Source organism: Phalangium opilio, unplaced genomic scaffold, assembly GCF_054372755.1.
Source record: "Phalangium opilio isolate 3A_F unplaced genomic scaffold, DU_Popi_V2 ptg000075l_1, whole genome shotgun sequence".
NCBI lineage: Eukaryota > Metazoa > Arthropoda > Arachnida > Opiliones > Phalangiidae > Phalangium > Phalangium opilio.
The window spans coordinates 1,240,157-1,266,765 of NW_028324184.1; the positions used below are offsets into that span (position 1 = coordinate 1,240,157).

A 26,609-nucleotide genomic window follows, 5' to 3' on the forward strand; every position below is an offset into this window, starting at 1 on the left:
GTGAATTTTATATTAAAAAGCAAAACCCCTGGCGGATTCGTAACGGATACCCTATTTTTTCCTAAAAGACCCGCATTATTCGTAGAATCCAAAGTAGATTTAACGGAAGTTATTAAAAACACTGACCTTCCGTGCTGAGCCCCGGACAGGAAGTGAATTTGGCAACGTCCACTATCTTTACCGCGAATTGTTTTTGAGTTTTCCGATGGACGCATCGTCGAACTACGCTGAATGGACCTCTGCAAATATAAATAATAAAAATAATTGGTTAATGAAGTTAATTTAAAATAGAATAATAAAATCGGGCAAAGCCAACATATAGGGGAAAATCACTCGACGTTAATCCTACGAGCCCCTGTAGAAATGTTTATCCCGCTATACACCCGTGTTCGAAGGGAGTAGCCTAATCCCAAGGCGCGCCGCGACTGACAAACAAAGTTGCTAACGAAGTTTAACCCAATTAAAAGCCATCTAATTTAGCCCTTAGTTTACTTTAAAGGCAGACTAGGTTCGAGCGAGTCCCTTTTATGGACACTTTGTACTGTGGACCCCCATCAAGATCGTATAAAATTAAAGCGGAAATTTTGAAAGATCACGCTATAGGAAAAGAGGTCAAAACTAAAAGTGTTTGACATGGTACGCAAGAATGGCGAGAAGATATAACAGAGTCCTAGCGAAAGTGTAAGGCAAACTTAGGAAAGTGTACCTTAGATGTTTTTGATTTTGTTTCGTATCAAATTTTTCAAATAACAATAAAACTGCAGCATTTTTCAATACCTGTTTAACAGAATTTTCAATTCAATGTACATTAAGAGCGCGAAGATGAACAAGGGATGTGGGGGGGGGGCAATCGAAACCGAGGTGACGCGTGAAACAGAGACAGACAAGACCTATGATTAAACTTTTGTCGCACCCCCGAGACAGTATAATAGAGTTAAATCGACCGTGAGATGGCGTTGTCGCCCTTTTTAAACCCCTCCTCAGATAACACCATACTAGAATGCCTTCAATTATTCAATGAATACCAAAAATACCGATACACAGGTATCGGCAAACTATACTTATATATTTTGTTGTTGCTAATGATAGGTCACAATTCGTTAATTTGAGCAAATTGCGTATCAGTCAGTAACGCGAGGAGAAGCCATATTTGATTAAGAATAAATATTCCAGTGACAATTAAATACATTCGTAATAGTCCGATATTCCTGTTCCCTGTCGCAAAGTGAAAAGAAAGTATCGGTTTTCCAAGTTATACAAGGATGAGAAGATACCAAACTTGTAAGAGGGGGAAAAAATCGAATCGAATGGAAGTTATCGCTGGAGCAGCTTTATCGGATAACTTCCCCCGATTAATCGGAAGTTATCAATCAGCCGATCTACTTTAAAGTAAATGGAGCGCATTGGGTGGATGATGTCGCCATGACAGAATTCGATAATTTGATTAAAGATAGTTTTAAAGACTGTCGTGTCGAAAACCGATTTCAAAAAACTTCACCCGTGACTCGAGATTATTGAAGTCGAAGGTCACGTGTGTCGCTCAGATTTACTTCGCGCTAATTTATTCGTGTTTGTTAGGGAAAAAAAGACAATAAAGTCGATGAGATGTAGATTTTTTTCATTGCCTATTTTTTTCTGTAAATAAACGGGGATGGCGCCAGAATTATTACGATTGAATTGGTCTAGACAGAATTTTTATCCTAGATCCTCGTCGAGTGACACTAACGTCTCGCGGTTTATTGAGACGTAAAATAATATTAAATTTATTAGAATTAAGTATTCATATTTAAATATAGAAACAGAGTGTAGATAGACCTACGTCGAAATCAAGCGCTTCACGGACGTTAGACGTGGCTTCAAACAATACGGACCATATTTGGTGGTGCATTGGTAAGGTTTGAAGCCCTAAGGTCTTTGTTGTTCCATCTTAAGCAGACGGTTCCAATTTGAAATTAACTTCACAAAAAAGCTATAAAAAGAAAAAATTTCTAGCTCGGAATTTTCCTTTAAATACACGCGATTAAAATATTTATCGGGATGTCAAATTAAAAGAAATTATTTCAGGATTTTATTTCCTGACACTTGAACCGCCGCCGCAGTTTATCTAATCTTTCTAGGAAGTTAAAGAAAGGAGAAAAAAAAATCTTCGATAAAAGATAAAAAAGAAAAAGACGAGTTCCTTCGCCTTTTTTGCAATTTTCCATCTCTTTTGTTTTAATTTTCGTGCACTTTAGAAGTCGGTATCGGATTTCCTTTCAGAAGATAAAAATTCTAATTTTTTTTCTTTCGTCTTCTCTCATCTCTCCATTATCTATCGGCCTACTTTTTATTTTTCAGTCGATATCTCGTCAGAGTGGGGGAATTTTTTGTCCTTTTATAATTTATCGGCATTTTCCCCCCTTCTTAAAGGGAGAGTGAAAGAAACAGAAAAATACCCCCTACAATATTAAATAGTTTTTTAAAAACGCATATTTAAACGCAACTTGCTTGTCCTTTTAATATGTTAAACAAAACACGTTAAATCTAATCTCTATTTTCAGAAAAATCTGTAATTTGATTGGCTCACGAGATTATGAGAGTTTAAGAAGTCGTATAAGCGTTTTTACTTGATTTTTTTTCTAATCTGAACATTTAGGAAAGCTGAAAAAAAATCCGACTGAAAACAACGAGTTTATTGATAAAACTCTAACCTTAGGTACACCTTACCACTCGATCCCTACATCCTTGGCAAAGAGATGCTACAAGGAATTTAAGTTGTCAGTAGTATAGGAAGGAATGTTTTAGAGAAATGGACGTAGAAGTCCCTAGGGGGCAAAGGTTCCGAGGATTTAGCCAGAGAGGGGCGAGAGTCCATTTGCGCAATTGAAAACGGAACCTTCGGGGCCGTGGATATAAGCGCGTTGGGAGTGAATTAGGATAGGCACCTGGATAGCTTTACATTGGTTGATTCGAATCGCAAGAGAGCTAGTTTCGGTCACAGACGAGGGGGGGGGGGCAGTCAGACTGACCGAATAAAACTTCACGCGTACTTGGCCATTAGATTGGACCAAATCCCGAGTTATTTATGTTTACTATTCTAAAGCCTTGCTCAACTTACAACTCTTTCGCTCCCTGCTCCGTTCAAACTTCCTCCGCGAACGTAAAGCCAACAGAGAGCTCAGCTAGGCAGGGAAATTGAGTAAGAAACTGGAGCTAGGCCTTGGTTTAATATCATAGAGGGCGCGATGCTTTTGGGCAGCACCGCACTTTTAATCTTTATTTATGACCAGTGTCCGTCTAATCTCCTTACACTCCGCTACCCGTCTTCCCGAAGTTACTATAGTTCCGTACCTGAACTTTAGGGACGGTTCAGGCCGGCCAGAAATTGGATATTCCGCTTTACCAGCAACCCGGAACTTATTTTTACGATCTGTGCTGGGAAATTTTTAATCCTTTATTTTACGAGTTTTTAGCGGGCCCTTCTAAATGTAAGAATGACGTCACTTCCTTAAAAGGGAAAACGTTTCGCGAGAAAGATTCGAGATAAGTATAAGGCCAGGCGTATTTAGATAGAAAGCGCTGACTCGATTAAAATAGGCCTTGGGGATAATATTCACGTGCGGTTTCCCTTAAACGTCCTCCTCGCTCCCAGCAACGATTACACCATTAGGAAAGGGGGTATAGAAGCCGGGGGTTTTGAAAGGTTCATTAGTAGCCAAGCGCCGTGGTTAACTACTAATTATCACTGTGAAAGAACGGTTAGCCTCATTGGGTCATTATCTTCATAACTCGCCAAGAGGGAACCAGTGGAACTACACTGGAGCTCGAAACGACACTTCTTGTTTAATGCCAGACCCAAAATAGCTCTAGCCAAAAAAGATGCAAAGATATTGCAACTAATTCGGAAAACTAATAGTGATAGCGAACTATGACATTTTGACCAGGGTTCGTACAAAATTTTTGGAATGAAATTCCCTGACTTTTCCAGGTTTACCCTGACTAAATTAAACAAATTTCAATGACCATTTGCAATAACGTACATGGCGAACATACATGAAAACCAATCTACATTAATTCGAAACATTTTTGCACAAGTTATTGTTACAAAAATTAGCCAATTCGTTTAAATTTAACTTGAAGTGAATCATAAATAACCGGAGCGAGCGAAGCGAGCTCCGCGAATTTGAGGCTCTGGTTATAACCTCAGACAACACATTTTGGTCACCCTTATACTGTTATCCAAACTTTAAAATTTCCCTCCAATATATTTTTCCCTGACATTTCCCTGACCTTTTAAGGCCCATTTTAAATTTCCCTGACTTTTCCCTGACCTTTTAGGCCCATTTTAAATTTCCCTGACTTTTCCCTGACCTTTTAGGCCCATTTTAAATTTCCCTGACTTTTCCCTGACCTTTTAGGCCCATTTTAAATTTCCCTGACCTTTTAGGCCCATTTTAAATTTCCCTGACTTTTCCCTGACCTTTTAGGCCCATTTTAAATTTCCCTGACCTTTTAGGCCCATTTTAAATTTCCCTGACTTTTCCCTGACCTTTTAGGCCCATTTTAAATTTCCCTGACTTTTCCCTGACCTTTTAGGCCCATTTTCAATTTCCCTGACTTTTCCCTGACCTTTTAGGCCCATTTTCAATTTCCCTGACTTTTCCCTGACCTTTTAGGCCCATTTTCAATTTCACTGACCTTTTAGGCCCATTTTCAATTTCCCTGACCTTTTAGGCCCATTTTCAATTTCCCTGACCTTTTAGGCCCATTTTCAATTTCCCTGACTTTTCCCTGACCTTTTAGGCCCATTTTCAATTTCCCTGACTTTTCCCTGACCTTTTAGGCCCATTTTCAATTTCCCTGACTTTTTAGGCCCATTTTCAATTTCCCTGACTTTTCCAGGTTTTCCAGGTCGTGTACGAACCCTGTTGACCTAATAAGGGTCACTGTTTTCTAGTTATGATAGGAATGTTTCTCCCACAGAACCTGCATGCACCGTCCTACACCCTGTATAATCGGATCAAAAGATAGTTTGAACTAAGGTTTCCCACAGTTCGGTTCAAATCGGTTTTGGACTAAAACTGAAACTGAACTGAAACGTTTCAGTTATGATTTTCAAGAACTGAAACTGAACTGAAATTATCAGTTCGGTTCAGCCAGGAAACCGAACTGATCAGTTCAGTTTTCAGTTATAACTGAACTGAACCGAAAACTCCTTCAGAGATTATCAAGAAGAAAAATACGGTGTCAGAGGCCCAAAATCCCCAGATTGTAACTATTAACCGCTAACATTTTCTACTACTACTATTTTGGAATCGTCAAGTGCCATACCTAAAAAGTCATGTTTATTTCACTAACTACTAATTATTAACAATTAGCAATTAACCTTTGACTAGTTAACTAATTATGATACCCTTTTTAGTTACTAATTATTGGTATTCTTTTAGCCTGTGTCTCTCTGCAGAGGGTTCCAGCTAATCACGGGACTTAAATTAATATAATTAATTAATATTAATATAAATAAAATTTAATATTAGTTTATTTATTATAATATTAATTATTATTAATATAAATACTAATAAATAATTAATACTATATTATGCGTAATTAAATATACGCGACATAAATGATGAAATATACGCGACAGAAATAATTTAACTCTACGCGACACTAATAAGGTAACTTTACGCGACACATCCCCCAAAATATCATACAGCATGCAATACTAAACGATGCCAGTTTTCTATTGTTCTACTAATGTTTGCGGGAACGTATTGATATCGTTTCTCGCGATGGATCGAAAGAGTACTTAACTATCTCTTCAGTTCAGTTTTTATCAGTTCAGTTTAAGAAATAAACCGAACCGAACTGAAAACTGATCAGTTTGGAGATGTGCAAACTGAAACTGAACTGAAGCAATCAAATCAGTTTAGTCCCTAAACTGAAACCGAAAATAACTGAACTGAACCGAAAACTGAACTGTTTGAACTGAACTGTGGGAAACCTTAGTTTGAACTTTGACGCCGCTATAGGGGTTAAAAAGATAAAGCGTTTGCTGGGTTTTGTTTATACACTTTGGATTTTAATCCTATACTGGAGATAATCGAGTGTGTATTCCCAAGGGTAGATTATCCGCGCACTTAATCCGATCACCATTCTTTCTCCCCGTCTCTTTTTCCTCTTTGTGTCTGTTATTTTTAGAGCTTGTCGCGTTAGGCTTCGCAGTTATTAATAGATAAACGAGGATTAATTTACAAAGCGAGCTATAGGATGCCCTAGTAATTTGTAAAAGGTTTTGAATTTAAGGAGCTATTTATATAGTTTCGGAGGATATTTTCAGTTCATTAAATATTTAAATAGAAATAACGGAGGTTGATAAAACTGAAGTTAAAAGGTCATTATAATTAGGGCTATATTTTTCTTACTAATAAGAAATAAATAACCTCGGAAATCCCAAGCTTTAACGTTCACGCTTTTATTTGATTGAAATTATTCCCTCAAAATACAACTACATAGTTCGTTATGAAAGGGTTAAAAATACACACAGTTTGTTCATACTTTACAAACGCGAGGGGGTCTTTTAGGCTAAGGTTACATCTCTCAGAATGTCGCGTGATTTTGGCGCTCTTTCTCGAGCGTGCCTTAGAAAACACGCGCGGTGAAATTTAATAAGATCTAGTTTGTAGCTCCAGTTCTCTCTCTAGTCTCTACACACAACGCCCTGATTTAGAAATTCTAGACTTTGAGGTTCCCCTTATTCGGAAGTAAATGTTTTGAAGTGAAATCGGTGCCTGAAGTAATTGTTATATTATATAAGAGAATTGTATTTATTTATTTATTTTTGATTACAAAGTGACTCCTGGAGTCCAACTTCGCTATATAGACCCAACAAGTAGCGATAAATCAACTAACCTCCGGCTAGAATGTTTGTAAACTTCGAGAGGCGTACTTCGGAAGTAATATTTCGAAATTCTGGGCATTTTACAAGTTATAGGAAAGCAGCGGCGTACAATGCGCCTTTCCCAATAAATGGATTCGCTTGTCTTACCTGCTACAACGTTCGGCTCTATACATGTGCATATACACGAGCTGACTAAACTATATCTATAAGAGGGGGGGGGGGGCTCTGATTAAGGGGGCTTCCGATACAAACGTCGGTTTAATCAATTATTTACGGTTTTGGAGGAAGGAATTAAAGTCACAGGCGGGTTACGGGACTTCCTTTCAAGGTTCAAAAGTCAAGATTCACGATCCTCGCGCCTAAATCTGATTCGGATCTTAAACAAAGGAGCTTAATTAGAGCACCAAGTTAGACGGAACTATAAAGGTTCTCTAATAATAGGAGTTAGAACTAAAAGCGTCTTATACATTTCTTCCGCCGTCTGTACTTCGGCCATCAATTAATAAATGTATGTATGGATTATTGAAATATTTCGGGCAAGTGCCTGAGCGATGAAGTGAAACTATCTTCAAAGTGAATATCGATGCAATTCAACCAATTTGACTGAAAATTTGTACTCTGGTGCATTAACTTTCTATATTTATGAAATCCCCGAACCCTTTTACCTACGAAGAGACTCGAGTAAAATGAAGTTCTCTCTTTTTTTTGTTATTCTTATTGTATGTTTAATCTAGGTTAGGGTTAATTACCACCAAGTCTCGGTCTAATTATGTACTTTAATCTTCTATAAATCACTCCAAGGGTCAGTGCTCTGCCTTGATACAGTCATTATATCTCCAATCCATCATTGTACATATACAGGGTGTTTCTGAAAAGTCCATCACAAATTAAGGGGCGTGTTTATGGGACCAAACTGAGCGGAAAGTACCAAAGAACATGGGGTGTACAACATTTTGTTACGGAGATATGGCCTTCCAAACATTCGCCCCTAAAACAAGGAAATATCCAAAAATGAGGAGTAACACTTAAGACCGACTAACCAGCTTGTTTAAAATTACTAGACAATTTCAATAGCCTTTAATCGAACAATTGATTTCTACCTTTACTAATCAGAAGCGTATAAATGAGTAGAAGTATGCCTACGGTGGTAATGTAAAATTAATCCCAAGTGACATGATGTTTCAAGATCTTCCCAGCACCAAGTAAAATGGTTCTGATTGAAGGGACTTTTATTAGCACAGCGTAAACAACGTTATTTTCAGGAATTAGTCCAAATGTCCACGGGCGGCATTACAAAAACCAGGCAGTCTTTCGAATGATACTTGGACATGTTGGAAGATCCCTGGCTTGTTCCTGTTATCTCAAACCGTAAAAAGCTACGCAAATCTTCATCATCACGGACAACACTCTTGTACGTTAGGTATGACCTTGAGAAAACCTAAAAGGACATCTCGAATGTATTTGAAAAACCCATCTCCAATTAAGGGGCGTGTTGTTTGTTTCCAACAGAGTAAACTCGCCCAGAGAACAATTACAATGCAGAGCCACGTTTCGGCGTTAATGGCCCACAAAGGTGGTCCCAAACAAAAGAACAAACTTTAATTTGTTTCGTTCAGTAAGTATTTCATGTGTCATAGATAAAACGCCATGATTAATGCACAAAGAAAATGTTATTGACAAGTTTTCGGACCGCGATGCTGAAATGTGCATGGTGCACCATCGTGCATGAACCACATTCTGTTTATTAAACCTAAGGGTACGTCTTCGAGTAGTTCTGGTAAATCGTCCCGTAAGAACTACAAGTAAGCCACACCGTTTAACCTGGGCTCTAGGAAATATGGCCCAATTAAATTGTCACCCACAATACTACACCACACGTTTAAGCTGAATTGTACTTTGTGAATTCTAACGCAAGTTGCGTGTGGTATTTTCTTAATCAGCAAACCAATTGGCGGCTGCTTGTTTTTGGATCGTCCTCGAAAATAGTGAGAACTTCGCCTATTCTTAAAAAACAGAGCACTAAAACAGAGCACTATGTTTTTTAAGAAAGGAATAAAAGAGGTTTCACGTACATGTGTTTGTTTTATTAAACTCATAATTCAACGAAGTCTGTTACAATGCCTTTCTTCACAAATGCCGAATATGCGGATATGCACCTAATGTATGGACTAGCCGAGGGGAATGCCGCTGCAGCTGTACGCTTGTATCAGGAAAGATTTCCGCAGAGGCGACTACCAAATCGACTGACGTTCGAGGCTGTGGACAGACGTTTGAGGCAAGATGGACGAATCCAACCGGCTGGACCTCAACCTAGAGCGAGAGCCATCCCAGAGGCCGTAGAAGACGAAGTTCTCACCATTTTCGAGGACGAGCCTGAATCAAGTACCCGCCAAGTTGGTCGCCGATTAGGCGTAAACCACACGCTCGTGTGGAAAATCCTCAGAAGCCACCGGTTTCATCCTTTCCATGTTCAAAAAGTTCAAGGTTTGAATCCAGCGGACTACCCACGACGCACGGCGTTTTGTCAGTGGTTTCTGGCTAAAGTAAACGATATCGATTTCCCACGGGATTTGTTGGTTACTGACGAAGCTAACTTTTCACGGGATGGTATTATTAACTTACATAATAAACATCAATGGTCCCAGCTAAACCCCCACGCAACTTGCGTTAGAAGTCACCAAGTACAATTCAGTTTAAACGTGTGGTGTGGTATTGTGGGTGACAATTTAATTGGGCCAAATTTCCTAGAGCCCAGGTTAAACGGTGTGGCTTACTTGCAGTTCTTACGGGACGATTTACCGGAACTACTCGAAGACGTACCCTTAGGTTTGGTAAACAGAATGTGGTTCATGCACGATGGTGCACCACCACATTTCAGCATCGCGGTCCGAAATTATCTTAACGCGACCGTCCCTTTGCGGTGGTTAGGTCGAGGTGGACCTGTGGAGTGGCCTGCTCGATCACCCGATCTGAACCCTTGTGATTTCTTTCTTTGGGGCCACCTGAAAGACTTAGTTTATCAGACTGAAGTGCCCGATGTTGAAGAGCTACGTCGACGAATAATTCACGGCTGTCAAACAATTCGCGAAACTCCAGGCATTTTTCAACGTGTAAGGGAATCATTTGTAAGACGTGCTAATGTGTGCCTTAACGCGGGTGGTGAACACTTTGAACAATTTTTGTAACTAGTTGCAATTAAATGTTAAAACTTGTCAATAAATTCATTTTCTTCGTGCATTAATCATGGCGTTTTATCTATGACACATGAAACACTTACTGAACGAAACAAATTAAAGTTTGTTCTTTTGTTTGGGACCACCTTTGTGGGCCATTAACGCCGAAACGTGGCTCTGCATTGTAATTGTTCTCTGGGCGAGTTTACTCTGTTGGAAACAAACAACACGCCCCTTAATTGGAGATGGGTTTTTCAAATACATTCGAGATGTCCTTTTAGGTTTTCTCAAGGTCATACCTAACGTACAAGAGTGTTGTCCGTGATGATGAAGATTTGCGTAGCTTTTTACGGTTTGAGATAACAGGAACAAGCCAGGGATCTTCCAACATGTCCAAGTATCATTCGAAAGACTGCCTCGTTTTTGTAATGCCGCCCGTGGACATTTGGACTAATTCCTGAAAATAACGTTGTTTACGCTGTGCTAATAAAAGTCCCTTCAATCAGAACCATTTTACTTGGTGCTGGGAAGATCTTGAAACATCATGTCACTTGGGATTAATTTTACATTACCACCGTAGGCATACTTCTACTCATTTATACGCTTCTGATTAGTAAAGGTAGAAATCAATTGTTCGATTAAAGGCTATTGAAATTGTCTAGTAATTTTAAACAAGCTGGTTAGTCGGTCTTAAGTGTTACTCCTCATTTTTGGATATTTCCTTGTTTTAGGGGCGAATGTTTGGAAGGCCATATCTCCGTAACAAAATGTTGTACACCCCATGTTCTTTGGTACTTTCCGCTCAGTTTGGTCCCATAAACACGCCCCTTAATTTGTGATGGACTTTTCAGAAACACCCTGTATACTCATCATAATCCAGTATTAAAATCAGACCTACCAAATCCCTTAATCCATACTGATCCTTTATAACTGGGTCAGACGACGTGGCTAAGCCCAAAAAACACGTAATATATGGCCACGTGTCCTGGACGACGGTGCTATACTTAAAAATGGCGCGAAGAATTCTAGAGTTATAAAATAAAAAAGGTCACGAGGATGGACTGACTATAAGCAGGTAGTAAGGAATTTGGCGCGCGCCACTCGCTAATGGCGGGAAAACCGAAGCCTGTCGAATTTTTACGAGGCTGAGGATAATCTTTAAACCAATCAGAGCTTGCCATACCGTAAAAACCAACTACTCTTTGTTAAACTAGCGCGTTTTAACACCGGGATTCTTCTGGCGGGAACGTTAAAAACGAATTAGCATAAATTGCACGATAGAGCAAAGATAGAGTGGTGTTGCGTATAGAAATAATTTATTAAAGAAGGATGGGGAGGAGCCGGGGGGGGGGGGGGTAGTACAGGGATACGCCGGCTATTTCTTTCCATTATTAAAAAGTGAGTGAGAAAGTTCATCCTAAGATTAATGCTCAATACCGCATAAACCGCATCCCGAGTTAAAGTTCAATTAGATAAAAAGGAACGTTATATTTCTACACATTGAATTTGCAGATTGGGATGAATGAGTCCCCTCATTCTTCCTAAAATTAATAACGAGAGAGGAAAGAGCAGCGAGAAGCCTTTTTAGAATGGACCCTCCGCCAACGAAAGTGATTTTTCTTTTCTTCTTTTTTCCCAGTAAGTTTCCTCTAGCAGTTCGGAATCATTCATTTGGAGGATGGAGATGCGCCAGGCTTTAACGCTAGAGTTTCACAAAGTAAGTCTAAGTTTCTCGTGAATTTAATATATTTTCCCCATGAACTTTAGATGACGAGGCTTAGGAACTTGACTATTCTCCTTTCCCTCAAAGTGGCCAAGAAGTTCATTAGGGTAGATTTTACAGCTTTACATTCCCGGTAACTATACGGGACTTTTAGAAGTTGCTGCCCTTTTTTCGTAGACCAGAAATAAGTACAGCTAATTGGAAACATTGGGTTTCATTTGTGTAGCAACAGTTAATAATGTAAGTGAGAATTATATAAATTCATGGATACGTGCAGTATAACACCCTACAATTTTTTAGTACCTTCTTTTGTGGTAAAATCGTGGAAGTGAAACCGCACCATGTAAGGATCCACGGATCAATTTAAAGGTAAAGTTATCTTTAATATTTTGGGCGAGATATTTCTGGAATACGTGGTACATTATGGGCAATTGAGTCTAAAATGTTCCGTGACATTTTGCTCCGAAATTTAAATAATAATTCAGGAGATCATTTTCCTTTAAAAGGGATGGGGGTGGGGGGGGGGAGGTAGCCAGTCGCCGGTGAATTAAAAAGAGATTTAATAGTAATAAATAAGGGATATATCAAAAGCGCCTCTAGGTTATAGGACCACATTCTTTGGATATCGATTTACTAGAAACTTATTTGAAAAATATCGCGGGCATGTGGTTGCGGGGAAGCAAAGAGCTAAATAAATGGTCTGGGGATGTCAAATTTTACAAAGTTAAACGCCATTTAAACTTAAAGGGTTTTGTACGATTGTTGTATAATATTTTAACAGCTGTGTTGAGGATAACTTTGACGCGGATTAAACAGTAGCGGGGTTGCCAGAGTACCTCGAAAACCTAGGAGATTCTGGTTCGGTAATTTTCTTACAGTAGTTCCAGCACGAACTAATAATATTTATTTGAAAATATTGATACCCTGTAAGGTAGCTTCGCCTATAACACTTATACTCGGGAAGATCTTGCAAAACACCCAACCCTGGAGCTTTACCAAGAAAAGCCATACCCATCGCTCGAGCCATTTTATAACAACTGTATTGATAGTAAAAAATCATCTTCAGTATTTTTAAGCCAATCATTATGTTAAAAAAACACAATTAATATTAATCTTATCTTTGTACACTTTGACCTATCGTATAACTATGCGAGGTTTCTTTATGACGAATGTAATAAACATCCATCAGAGTTGTCTGTGTTACGGACTAATAAACATGAGTTTTATCTAACTACCTCCTGAGTCTTTGCTTAGTTAGAACCAGCTTCACCGTAGCTTAGGGAAACAGAACAACAACGACAGAGCCAGTTCGCTTTACTTCCAGGTGAGAACCGGGGCCTTGCCCACGGCCTGGAGGATGTTCCAGATTTTTGGGGACAATCCACAATGCCCCATATGTGAAGATGATGAGCTGGAAACCATCGAACATGTCCTTCTTGACTGTCCCATATTGGAGGACATTAGGGGCCCAACCCGTTGGCTGGGAACGACGCGTGAGCTGTGCTTACGGGAGATGTCAGCGGATAGGGGACCGACCGAATAACTGGGAGGCCATCCATCTCGCGAAAGAAATACTACAGGCCTGGGCAAATTTACGTTTGATCCGGTCATAAGGAACGCTTACTAGTGAAGGAACGACGATCGGTGGACAATTTTTGGATTTTGAACTTATCTTTTTTTATTATTAATTTTTGTATATAGACATGTGTCGTAATAGTTTTACAGATACATTTATGTAAATACCATTTAATTTCATTTAAATATGTGATAATATACTTGCGGACCTATTTAATAGGTTCCTCCCTGTTACAAAAGGGACTCTTGTACAGAGAAGTAAATAAATATTCATTCATTCATTCGGCAGTGAAAACATTTCTACAGGGGCCAATAGGAAATATACGGTGTGTTTAGCCCCTATAATTCGGCTTCTCCTATATGCACATCAATTTGAAATGAATCATTTACAAAACATTTGTAATATATTTGCGGCCCCTATTTAATGTTAAATTTCGAAAATAAAGGTACGTTCTCAAAACTCCAAATCTGAATTTTAAATTTTCTTATTTCAACTGAGAAAATTATTCCTTGCCAAAACACGGATCATTCTGTCCGCGTTAAAAATAAAACATTATAGAGATACACGGGGTCGAGATAGCCAAGGGTTACGGGACTAACAAGAAATACGAGACCCTAAGGGCCCGCACCGCGCCAAAACTTTAATTAAAGATACTCAAGCGATGTTAAAAATTCGTTCGTCCCAAACGCTTCAACTAGGGTTAAGCGCGTGATAGGGAAAACCCCAGGTTCAAGGTGTATATTAAAAATACTTGTCTAAGCCTTGGTTATAATTAAATCTATCAACTCGAATAGACTAGATAGGAAATTGAGGAAGAACCTTTCAAGCTGTCATAAGCAATTCTCCAAGCGCTGGAGGGCTGGACACTTTCGGACCAGGTAAAACAAAGCGCGGATTTAATACGATTCGGGCACATGTTCATCCCCAATTTTCAGTACTAACAAAGGTAACCCACTGTTTTTTCTATACCATAGAAAAATTAACCAAGCGTAACTTTCTATTTATAGTAAATTAAACTGGGATGAAAAAGCGGTACGTCGGACAAAATTCAACTAATAGAAACAAAAACCTGGCCGCGTATAAATAATAACCCGGGATGACGCGTTAACAGTATTAGTTTTAATTTGACGGACAATGGAAATGACGCGAAACAGAATTCGGCTTCTCTCTCACACACATCACGGGAATAAAATATTAATGGGATTACAGTATGGGGAATACTAAAGATTTCTTTTTTAGGTCAACCAGATGAACATGTTACTATATTAGTATCGAAGTGAGCTTGGACTTTAGGGTTAAAGGGTATATAGGGATGCTTCGCTAACTCTATAGCGACTAAAAGAGGGACTGTAGACCGGTTGTAATTTTATTGATCGCGTCACGCGGCGGGAGCCACGCCGAGTAAACAAGCCCTGGGCTACAAAACAAATCCCTCGGGCAGTGTTCATAAATCGTCGCTGCCATGGCTGGCCGGACAGGAGACAAAATGTACTAAGTAGCCAACTATATCATATCCAAAGTGAAGTTCAAATGATCTTAATTTATTTCTTAAAAAAAAAATATTTTCGGAAAAATTTAAATATAAATTTATCGAATTTCTAAGCTACCAGGCTGAGTTGTCCGTTTGTTTCGATGGATTGGAACGGAGCCTCCGAAATGAACTAGGCCCATGCGTGTCGCGAACCGAAAATATTTTTTTAACCAATTTAGTTCGCCGTGGTTTTACGCTTGGTGGCGCTTATATTACCGTAAAATAAACAAAGTTCAACCCCGTGACCCTGTCGACTGCTTAAGTATTTGGGCCAAGGTCGCGGATTGTAAGTATACGTTTTTATTACTCTTACTGAATTATTTTAAATGAAATAATTTATTTTGTTGTCATCAATACAATCTAACTGAAAGATTCAATAAAAAGTGAATAGCCCCAAAAACATTTACGTTAATTTTAGGATGAAACTTTTCTCTATCATAAAACTTTTATGACTGACCCCTAAAATATCAACGATAATTTAAGGAAGACCCCTGTCACAACGGTAATATAAGCGCCACCTTGTACACATATATGGTGAAAATATTTTCCTTAACAAACTGGATATTTCCCCACATAAAATTTGACATGCATGGGCCTAGTTAATTTTGGAGGCTCCGATTGGAAAGAGTTCCCTATCCATATAAACACGAAACGCTAACTAGTCTTTGGGCCGAGTGACGTTGTTTTAAAAAAAATTATAATCGTTATATTATTATTATCTAGAATTAATTTGGATTTAGTACATTTTACCTCTTAAGATATTTGTGGAAATTAATGATTTGGTACGACGCGAACTTAAGGTGGGGTTTTTTTTTTCTTCTTATAGTTAATGATGGTAGCGCCGGACCTATTCGGTGACCAATTAAGCGGGAGACGGGGCCCTAGGAGAAATCAGAAGGACAATTTCATCCAGTGGAAACCATTAAGAAATTCCCAAGCAAGCGCTATACGTATTTTTTCTGGGCCCTTTGCGGAAGTAAAAACGTTTTTATTTGTTATTTCAAACGCATACCACAATAATTTGCGGTTTTTGGTCTACAATTAAGAAAATAAAGTACGACCTCGCCAAAAAAAAAATTAATAGGCGAAAAACAAAATTATTTAATAATAATAATAATAAAAAAAACCTTAAGGTATGGCATGGCAAGCTTGGTGGTTTTAATTTCATGGCAAATTAATTTTATACTGGAAAAAAAATCGCGAGATGGTGGAAACATTTACGATCACAAATTTTTAGGTGTTTTTTTTTTTTTGTCAGAAGTTGGGTCACTGTGAAGAAGAATCACTAGTACAGAGTCATAAAAATTTATGCGTGATTTAAATATTAACACAGTCAAAACCTAGAGACTGTAATATCTGACCTAACCGTATCCCCGCGTCCCCCATTGTCCCTTTATTAACACTAATACCACGTACAAATAAGGATTAAAAAGAAAAGCTTGTTAACCGAAGGAAAATTCGGACCTCTTCGATTAAAAATCAGAGCGACTTAGACCTAAATTGAGTCTAGACACCATCGAAGGCGATAAAAGATTCGCTCAATCTTTGAACAGAAAGAGTCTATTTCCCAAAACCCTACTTCCCTTCCAAAGTTTAATTAGTTCCGAGTGAAAAGAAGGGTTAATACCGCGTCAATCTAAAGTAGTTTTCAAACAGGAAATTCTACCCACGTATACGGTTAAAATCACGCTAATATAACGTCATTTACGCAACGCGGTTCCCCCCTTTCACTCTGGTCGACTTTTAAGGTGAAATACTAAATAATGGGAGGGTAAAAGACAAAGCGCGTGCCCACTAAAGCACGCGCCCAAGGCCTAGCATTAAAAATGAATTATTCAAAATTTTGCGAGAGCGTTTCGAATTATTTAAGAGAGAAAAAATCGTTTAAGGAGCTGGAGAGAGTTGAAACGAAAGGTTGGATAGTTTGTTTTCGGAATAAACCAAACATTTTGGGTGGGTTTTTTTTTTAGAATTTCAATGGTGGTTAAATAAGTGTCCGACTGCACGTATGTACAGATAAAATTAAGACATGATGAAGAGACGAAAAATTTTGAATCTGAAGATTATCCACCGCGGTGAAGTGTTTAGAACATATCGTCCAAAATGGTGAACGTAATTCACCCGGAAAAGAAAAGGAAACTTGGACTAGACACGTAAAAACGTGAGTAACTCACTCATTCACGTGAAAAGTTGATATAACCCTAAACTGTATTGAAGAATGAAGATACGTATGAAACTAGGTTAATTATCTCATTCCGTATGCAAATTAGATTTCCATCAAGGAAAAATATTTAAAGAGACTTTTAAGAAATCTCTCTCTCTCTCTCTCTCTCATCTTTCTAACTTTCTAAGCCTTGGCGAATAGTTGCAGCACGCTGAATGAAAAGAATAAGAATCTAATTACCAATGACAAACAACAAACGCGACATTATATCAGTTTCCTTCAATGCAAGACACGGAGGGAATATTTCTGGGTTTCATATACAGGGTGTTACAAAAAGGACCGAAGTAAGGAAATGTAACTTCTACGAGAATTTGTCACCCTGAACAAGTTACGATTTGAGTGATTTTAGTGTTTTACTTATAACTTGCTAAGGATTTTCCTTCTTGCAAAATGTTATTCGTGGATATTTCGGTAATACCAACCTTAAGAGGGAACACCCTGTAGAGGGACTCTTTTAGAAAATTCAGATATAGTCGTAAAAATAGGAGAAACTTAACATTCCACGGGGTTTTATCACCAAAATCTAGTTGAACATTTATCAGAAAAAAATTGCATAATAACGTAACGTTTTCGCATCAGTGGGATATTTAAGTGTCAAAGGGGCTACGAAACGCGTCCTTTCTTACAGACTGTTAAGTATTAACCGTTACTTCCCAAAACGTCCTTCATAACCCCTTTGAAATCTCGTCCACTCCAGAAACTCTCAACAAAACGTCAGATTAGAGTTTATCTCGGAAAGACAAACCAAAATTTACATAAACGTAACAAGGTGGTTTTTTAGTATGAAAAATAGTTTAAAAAAATAAATAAAAATGAAAAAGTATAGCGATCTACGAGAACAACTTGAAGTAAAAATAAAGCGGACGGCATTCATAGAAGATATCTTCAAGTTTGGACGAAGAAAAAGACAAATAAGGTCACAGTTTCTGAAATTCTTAACTCGTATTGATAACAAAATACGGTACAGACTATAGAGAGAGAATTCGTGCTTAAACCTCGATGAGACAAATGCAAAATGCGCTTCTACGTGTAGTACATTAGTAATGGTAGAAGTGAGATGAGACCAGAAGTACTGAGCTAACCAAATTCTTCACTCGGCGAAAAAATATTCTTGATAACACACCAAAGGTTGGCCCTCTGGTAGCGGTTTCTGAGTTTTCCCTCCAAAACGTGAGACGCTCGCGGTGGTAGACGGCCGAACTAGATTCAAGGAGCCGCGTCCGTGTTCGGCCGCTTTAGGTTGAGGGGAAGAGGATAGGAAATGTTTTTGGAGCTCGACCAATTTTTTTCTCTCTAGTTTTAGCGCGTGGGAAGCGGCATAAAATCCTCAAATTTGTTCATTGGTGACAGGATCTACTATCAATGCTAGAGCCCTTCACTTCTAGTCTCATCTCACTGCTGGTAATGGGATAGAATATATTTTTTCACGCAGTTTCATAGTGGCAGTAGATAAACCCAAAGATATCAAAACCATATTTTCATTTATTAATTCCATTTGATCTCACCAACGCTACGTTATCCCCTAAAACAACTATGGCAATCTCAATCTGCCTGAAAACGTCGTGCTAATGCACTTTTGGTGAACCAGTAGAGGAAGAAAACTGTAAGTTTGGCCTATAAGGGCCGCTGAATACACTTTCGGGGTCGTGAGCTGAATTGAAAAGTTTCTCTAGACGGCATGCAGTGTGGCTTTTGACACTATACTGTTCCAGCGTTTTTTCCGCGGGCAAAGCGGGATGTAGTAAGCCTCGTTCGACTTTGAGACAAGAAAAGTCGACGCTAGAAACTGCGAAAAGAATCGTTAAAAAAGCGACGAAATGAAAAAGTAAAAATCGTGAATTTAAATCAATCAAACAGGAATATGGAATGACGACAAAAGTGGTCGCGAGTGAACTAATTTTGAAACCCTCTTCGAAGCTATTTCGGTTCAAGGAAAGTCTGAAATATTCACGTTGGAATTGACCAAACTCTTAACGTGGTGGTAGAAATAGAGTTGAGAGAGAAAAAAATCCTTTTCTAACTCAAACACAAGAGTCCCATGGTCGTTAAGTGAAATAATAGGAAAAGAAAAAAAAATATTCCATTCTGTCCTTCCTCGCCTAGCTTTCTCCTGTCCCTACTCTCCCCCCCAACCACCCCCACCCCCGAAAAGGGACTTGGAGTCCCACCACTCGTTGCTTTCACATAATGAGCCTGCTATAGTTTTTCATCGCCAAAAGTTACTTCGCTTAAATGTCAGAGGAGTTCTCGCGGTCTTTCCCAAAATTCAGTTCAGACTATCATCGTTTTTAAATCGTTTTGGTACATTTTTTCTTTCCTGGTTACGAGGTCAATTTCTCGGGTGTACTTTTTAAAAGAAAAAGTAAAAGAAATACCTTCTAATTTAAGTCAACTTACGCGCTTAGAGACAAACATTTATTACAACAAATTTATACCAAATTAAAAAAACAAAATTAGGCCTTGGATAGAGGATTAAAGGAACTAGACCCTGTAGTATGAACTAAACTAAACTTGACTTGACTAAAAGAAGTCATCTAAGGTCAAATGGTATTCAATACTAACTTCTCGTGTTGAAAAAGAGTACTCGGGAGTTCTTCCCGGAATTTCGTTCGTATATAGAATACCAAAAGACAAGGACCAAAAAACAATAGATTTAAATTGCCAAAACTTCTTAAGAAGGAGCGCAGTGTCCCTCCTAAATCCTGGCACGATATACCGACACTATTATTTTGGAGTGCAGGGACAGGGGACAGCCACATTCTTTCGTAGATGGCCCCGGTGGGGGGGAGAAAGGAGGGGGTTGAAGGATAAAAAATGAGCACGAAAGAAAACAAACCAAAAGTTAAAAGACAAGATTTCTTTCTTTTTTGGTCACGCTACATTAAAGTTTTCACCCTTTAACGGATATCTGCTTCTACCCCTTACTTACCCCGAAGAGATAAGGGGTCATAGGTTAAGGGTTAAAAAACAGGTAGCGTATTTATTTTATTTATGAGCCTCCCCATTCTTATCTAAGACCCTCTTTTATATAGGCTTGACACTTTAAATTTGAGGTTGAGAACTGAAATATTTGAATGGTCACGGAACCATGCTCTTTCAAAGAAGTCCCTAGGACAGGATGTGGTTTTAAAGGAAAAGAGAAAGAATAAATGTTATTTACTCTATGGGGATCTCTTAACGGTCAAGCTCCGAGTTCGATTAAATGAACCAAAAAGATTTGACAGCCCCGTGTCCCTAAGAAGAGCGTTCAACTCCTTACTTTACACGCTCCTTGTAATCAAAGCAAAATATTTTAGCCTGAATATTTCATTTAAAACAAAAACTATTTGAGAATGAAAAAAATTATATAAAGCGAGCGAGTTAACATACGGTCTGAACGCAATTTCCCTAAAACTATCGGTGTAAACTTTAAACCAGGTTATAAAAACACCATTTTTGAACCCAAGGGTGCGGCGAGGAGAAAAAATTACGTAACAATAAGGCCAACGATGCGGCGAACAAATTCTGTCAAAAACATCTTACGATGGAAAAAATGATAAAACGGAAAAGCCCAGCAAAAAAGAACTATTTTCTTATAGCTAGCATAGAGTAAAAAAAGGTCCAAAAGGATATAGAAAACCTTTGGGGATTCATAAACAAGGGTGTCTTTGGGCTATTCTTTATAATTCAACCGTGAATCTACACCAAAGACTAAGCCAGTCCAACCTGGAACCCAAATAGAACGGGTTTAAAAGAACTGACCCCCGGCCCGCGCCTTAACCTTCGGTAAAGTCTTATAATGAAAAGCTCCAACGCCGGAATGACCCCTCGAAAAAGATAACGTCAATTCGGCGCTTCTTCTAAAGCACTTTCGTCTCATTCCGAGTTTACAGTACAGCTAAAACGCTTTTAAAAGATAGCTGAAGAAAATTATACAAAGTAAAAGATATTCAAGTAGTTTCACGTAGATACTTACTAATATTTTTAGACAACTATTTACAATTAACCAAATTAGTAAAATGTTTGAAACGATAGCTATGGAAAACCTTGTACAATATTTGGGGATAACGAAATTGATTCCGTATAGTTTGCTTCTGGCATTGTCGAAAGAGGAGCGCGCGCGTTGAATTTTGGGCCTGTCACGAACCGAGGATCAAAGAGAAGAGCTCCGGGAGACGCGAGTCTGACTGGAGGGTCTCTTAATAACCCAAAGTGACGTACCGTATCGTGGTTATATACCATCTGCCAATCAAAATGTCGGGATGGAAGGAGTATAGTAGCGGCGGAAGCCCGGGCGATACCAATGGGACACTCGCTCGCTCGACTTACGAGTTATGGAAATAAAGGAGGTTGTTATAAGGGTGGGGGCGACATCAGGGTCTCCTAACCTAACATCACGTTCTGTAAGAAAGATATAGCGAAGGCGGCCACGGAATGTTATAAAAGTTCAACGGGATAAAGGTTGGTGGAGGTTAAGGTGTTTGTTTATATTGTAATACTGTCCATAGCCCAAGGTTTCGATCGTAACAAACGGTTCCCTATTGTTTCCTAAGGATTCCTTAGATGTTAAATTTTGTCGACAGCGAGATAGGGTGAATTGATGAGACGATTTGATAAATATGGAAATTTTCATTGATTGAACCGTAAATTCCCATATCTGTAGCTTCCTCTAGAATTACTATTACACTTCTCGAAATAAATATTACCAAGATCTGTCAAAGCCAATTTGGAAAGCTATACTTAATTTTACTAAACGGAACAAATTAATTAACCAATATTTATGGTATCCCCCGTTGCATTTGCCCCCTTTAACGCTATTAATTATTTCCAAAATAATTAATGAAAAATATTGTTATATAAGTTCGCGTTTCAGTATCCCTTTGACGGAGGACATTGGCTGCTCTTATTGAAAAATCCACCACCACCACCGACTCGAATTTTCCTTCACAGATAAGGACAGCGAAACGAAAGGAAAAGAAAGAGGCATAGCCTATAGAAGGAAGACCTTTCGAATAAAAAAAATGCAAGGGAAAAATATAAAAACAGCGAGACAAAATTGTTTCGCTTTAGAATTCCGGTTTGTTTAACGTGGAAACGGGCAAAGACTGCCAAAAACATTCCTCCCGAGCCGCTACTGTCCCACATATACAAGATGTATTGTTTCATCGATCAAAGTTAGGCTTAAGGAAGATTGATAAGAACGCAACCTCCTTTCCCTTCAAACAGAGCGAGAGAGAATTTAAACTTAAATTCACTTGTTAATAAAATATTACTAAAACTAAACCTAATAAAAAATACAGTAACATTATAAAGAGATCTGATTTATATATTAATAAAATTCGGTTAAGTTAGATCGTTGTATGACGAATCTTTGTTATTAAAGAGTTACTGCCATAATTTTCGTCATCCACAAACTTAAAATTCGAAAAAAATCTTTAAAAAATCTAGTTTATTATGATATGTTTACTTTTGTATTTGGTTTCGTAGAAATTTATAAAATTGCAATCAAAGTTTTGTGTTTGGAAAAGGCCTAGTTAAATTTTGTTTCGTTTGATGACGTAGTAAGGAGAAATTTTCACTCTAGATGTTGCTCACGTGACGCCTGTTAGTGTCTCAGCGCCGCGTTACGCCTATTTTATTCAGATTCGCGCGCCATTAGTAGGCTCCGACAGTCTCGGGCGCACGCGCTTGGCTTTTCCGCGAGATGCCGTGAGTGACGTATCAAGGAGAAAAACCCGCCAAATATCTTCTACGCAAATTTGCTTTTGCCCCCAAATTTCAAGTTTTCGAAGTGTTTTTTCTGTGTTTTCCCTCATATTTAAATATTTATTAATCATATTTTTGGAATCAGAAGAGTTTAAACTCTCAAAAAAGTAAGGTTTTCTTTAGATTTGAGATAGTTTTTAAACCAGTTCGGTATTCCTTTAAAAATTTAAGTTTTAACTTTATATTCGCCAGGCCTAAAATTAAGCCTTAGTTCTCGTACACTTTTTACTTCCTACGTCTGGTAGCGCGTAATTTTGAAATTATTCCCGTACTAAGTAAAACTTTAAAATTTAAATGAGACTAGCTCTTAAACAACTCTTCTCTAAAAATTCCAGCGCAATTTTGAATCTAAAAAGCAGCCCTTTAGTGATTACGGCCCATCTCGGGTTCAGTTGGAAGATGGAAGGTTACGTAAAGCATCCTCGAAAAAATCGGAAGTAACCGAAGATGAAATGGAAGAAGCCCGAGAGCAATGGAGAAGAAGAAAAACGGTAAAAAGAGGAGGGTGGGGGAGGGGGGAGGCAAGGCAAGGTCGTTGCTAAGGTTTATCCGTATTACCCCGCACCCTCCTCCTCCGGACACCTAACAAACTATAACCCAGCAATCCCGGGCCTGTATCACGAGGCGGGAGGACGCTTTTGGAAATCGGAGGAAGTGAAAGAGGAAATAGAGGGGGGGGTGGAAATAGGGATGGCGCGAGTTCAGTTAGAAGGATGGCTGCTAGAGAAATATCCTTTAGATACGTAGTAGCGCCCCCGAACGGACGGACGGACGGGTGAGTGTAGCGAAGGGCCGTTTGATGGAAAAGTAGGTGGTGGCGATGTAGTTTCTCACTCCCTCAAATTCGCGGAAAATGCTTAGATCAACCAGAAGTTAATACACATCAAAGTTTTTAAAGCCCTTTTTATCTTTACACATTTCTGCGGTTATAACCCGAATTTTACCTCATTCATCGTTGACCATTTGACCCAAGAACATAGTCTTTAATTTAAGGCGGTCCTATCAGAAACTAAATTAAAACAGCTAGCTCAATTAGCAAAGTTAATGAATTTAGCGATTTTAACTTCCAATCTGAAAAATAAGGTATACGACTAAGCTTAATTACAATACAGAAAAACCACTTTAATAACAACACGTGTGGAGCGAGCGAAGTAAAAAAAACACAGAGTTAAAACATAATAAAATGAATAGCGCGTAATGCCATCAACAGACAAAATTTGAAACAGCGACAAAACAAAAGCGCAGTCAGTTTATAATTAAGAACTTGTATATTTATAAAAAGAACCGCATTTTCTCATGAATAATTAATAACTGGCCGAGCTATTATTAAAAGCAGCACCTTAGGTGAGTGAAGGGGGGTCGCTAACCCCAAAAACTGGCAATATCTCTAGACTCCAACGGTGCACAATCCCTACCCCCATCCATAATACGAGGGGAAACAATCTCATTTTCAATCCAAGTGTGCACTAGACTCAAACGGGGGACTAATGCCAGACGGAAGTACGGTAACTCCCTTTAAATTCAGTATAGTCTAAGGTTGATAATAGTATGGAAAAAGTTCCTCGGGTTTTCTGGGCCAGCCAGCTAGCTAAGGGCTTTGAAAAATCCCAGTTTTTCCTAATAATGGGAGCCACGGACGACGTGTAAAGGTTTAAGCAAGGATTTACCTTCCAGTGGAGAAGAGAGGAAGGATGAAGTAAGGAAAAAAGAAATAGTTCCAGGAAGAAGCGGTGTGGTATACCGGGGTTTTTATCATTTGTCCTAGGAAACACACAGATAGAGAGGGGACGGGGAGACCGGGTTAGGGTAGGGAATAATCTGGGTGGTGCAAGGAGAGTTAAAATCTGGAGGTACATTCCATGGCACGTTTTGGATTTTTTACACATTCATTTTTATCGTAACATAAAACAGAACTTTTAATAATATCACATTTTAGTCATCCGCTATAGCACGGGTGCGCGACTGCGAAACACTTTTACAGGGGCTGGTAGAAAATGAATGGGATCCGCTGCCCCTGCACGCCAGCTTCACCCGAGACAAATATTTTGTAGTAGAGTTTGAAATAAAATTTATTTCGCTAACGAAGCTACTCAGATAATAAATTTTATTAAAATAAATAGGGTTTAACAATACCAAGAACCCGTAAAAACATTAAGTCATTCGAGGTTTCGAAGAGATTACATTACGTAGACGACACCAAAACCCGATCCGTTTAGCCTTAAAACTTCTATAGAAGCTAAGCCTATTTTCCAAGTTAAGTAAAATAGTACTCCAGAACTTCTTAACTCATCCTGGTTAGGGATAGCGAAGCTTAGGGGGTTCGAGAATAAGGTTGAGCGAGAAGGCGTGGCGTTAGAGAAAGGGTTAATGGGGTGGTCGGGGTCGAGTCCCACGCTGCAAGGAGCCGGGGATCGTTAGCGCCAGCGAGGAAAGAGTGAAAGAGAGGTAGTAGGTACGAGAGAAGTTTGAAATTGAGATCACCATGGTTACCAGCCGTTACGGAGCCCCCCTAGAACATACACACTCGCGCACCCATAGACTATCTTCCGAAGAAACATATTAATTCAAAGTGTATCTCCATCTTCGCGAAAACTTTGCTTCCTTCTATTCAAGATGGACACTGTTCTTAATGGTAACGACGTCCCCGCGTGCTTTGCAGTAGGACTTTTACTTGGTTTTCGACAAAACTGGCTTATCAGGGCGCGAAAGAGAGGCGATAACCTCGGGTTTAATCTATATTTGGCAAAAGTTTTCATTGAGTCATTCACCGAGATGCTCGGATCGTTTCACTACAGACTGGACTATCATCTACAGCAGCAGTCTCAGCTAGCCTATTATTTAAACAACGATCGTTTCCGATACAAAACACTCTTTTCTCTCAATCTTCCTCTCGAGCTATTCTCTCTTTAAGGGCTTTCAGAATGAAATGAAGATCATTTAGGATGAAAACATTCCCGACTATACGGTAAAACCATTAGGTACAGAGCTCTCCTTTTAAAAATAAACAATACTAAAGACAAATTTAAAACGGTGCTATAAACTTAAATCTTTTTAGTATTTTCAAGATTGGGAAAATAAGCATAGTCTATAATTGAAGCCATCACTGAAGGAATATTCATAATCTAAAACCAGAAGTAAGATGAGTCTCATCTCACTTCTGCTAAAACTGACAATGATAGCAAACCCTACCAATTACAAAATAACGATTGAAGCTTCCGAGACATACTTATCATTCAATTGTTATTTCTGTTGCATGATAGTTTATTTCTCAAATAATTCTAGAACACGGAATAAATCATGACCTTTTGACTTAAAGGGGCTACCGGTTCCATTCCCTTCTCTTTTTTTGTTGCCCGGCGCGTAACGATAAGGGACCACGCGATCAATTTGCATACGAGGCGGGAGACTCAAACGGCCAATTATCGAATATAATGTTAAATAGGAAAAACTAACACACCCCATTTCAACGGCCTGTCACGAACAACATCTAATAACAAAAAAAAAACGAATCCCACCCCAAAAAAGAACAATTCAAGAGAAAATAAAAAGTATTCACCAATTAGGCTTGATAGGAGATAATTTTGATTGAACTAAATTATTAAAAAATGATACTGAAAATATATTCAAAGGGATTGAAGGGGATTCTGGTACATAATGGGTTAACCGATCATTTCAAATGCATAAAGGGATTCAACAGATTTAAAAAGGGATTAAAGGGAATTACCTACAATTTAATATATATTTAAGGTAACTGTTG

General features: G+C 38.7%; 1 protein-coding gene and 1 long non-coding RNA gene across 6 annotated transcripts in view; one reads left to right on the forward strand and one right to left on the reverse strand.

The window, feature by feature from the left end:
* The window catches only part of CASK (peripheral plasma membrane protein CASK), a 168,472-nt gene that overhangs the window by 99,193 nt on the left and 42,670 nt on the right, over nucleotides 1-26,609 (reverse strand). For all 4 annotated transcript variants that reach the window (XM_089844290.1, XM_089844288.1, XM_089844291.1 and 1 more), the window contains exon 2: nucleotides 127-239. In XM_089844290.1, the coding sequence (XP_089700416.1) occupies nucleotides 127-239 (113 nt within the window). The remainder of the gene's footprint in view (nucleotides 1-126; nucleotides 240-26,609) is intronic.
* Nucleotides 7,744-10,117, forward strand: LOC149658683 (uncharacterized). 2 transcript variants are annotated; one of them, XR_016369880.1, is made up of 4 exons: nucleotides 7,744-8,082; nucleotides 8,143-8,300; nucleotides 8,390-8,495; nucleotides 9,809-10,117. It is a non-coding gene; the product is annotated as an uncharacterized LOC149658683 (long non-coding RNA). The 2 variants fall into 2 exon arrangements; XR_016369879.1 differs by having other exon boundaries at nucleotides 7,744-8,300.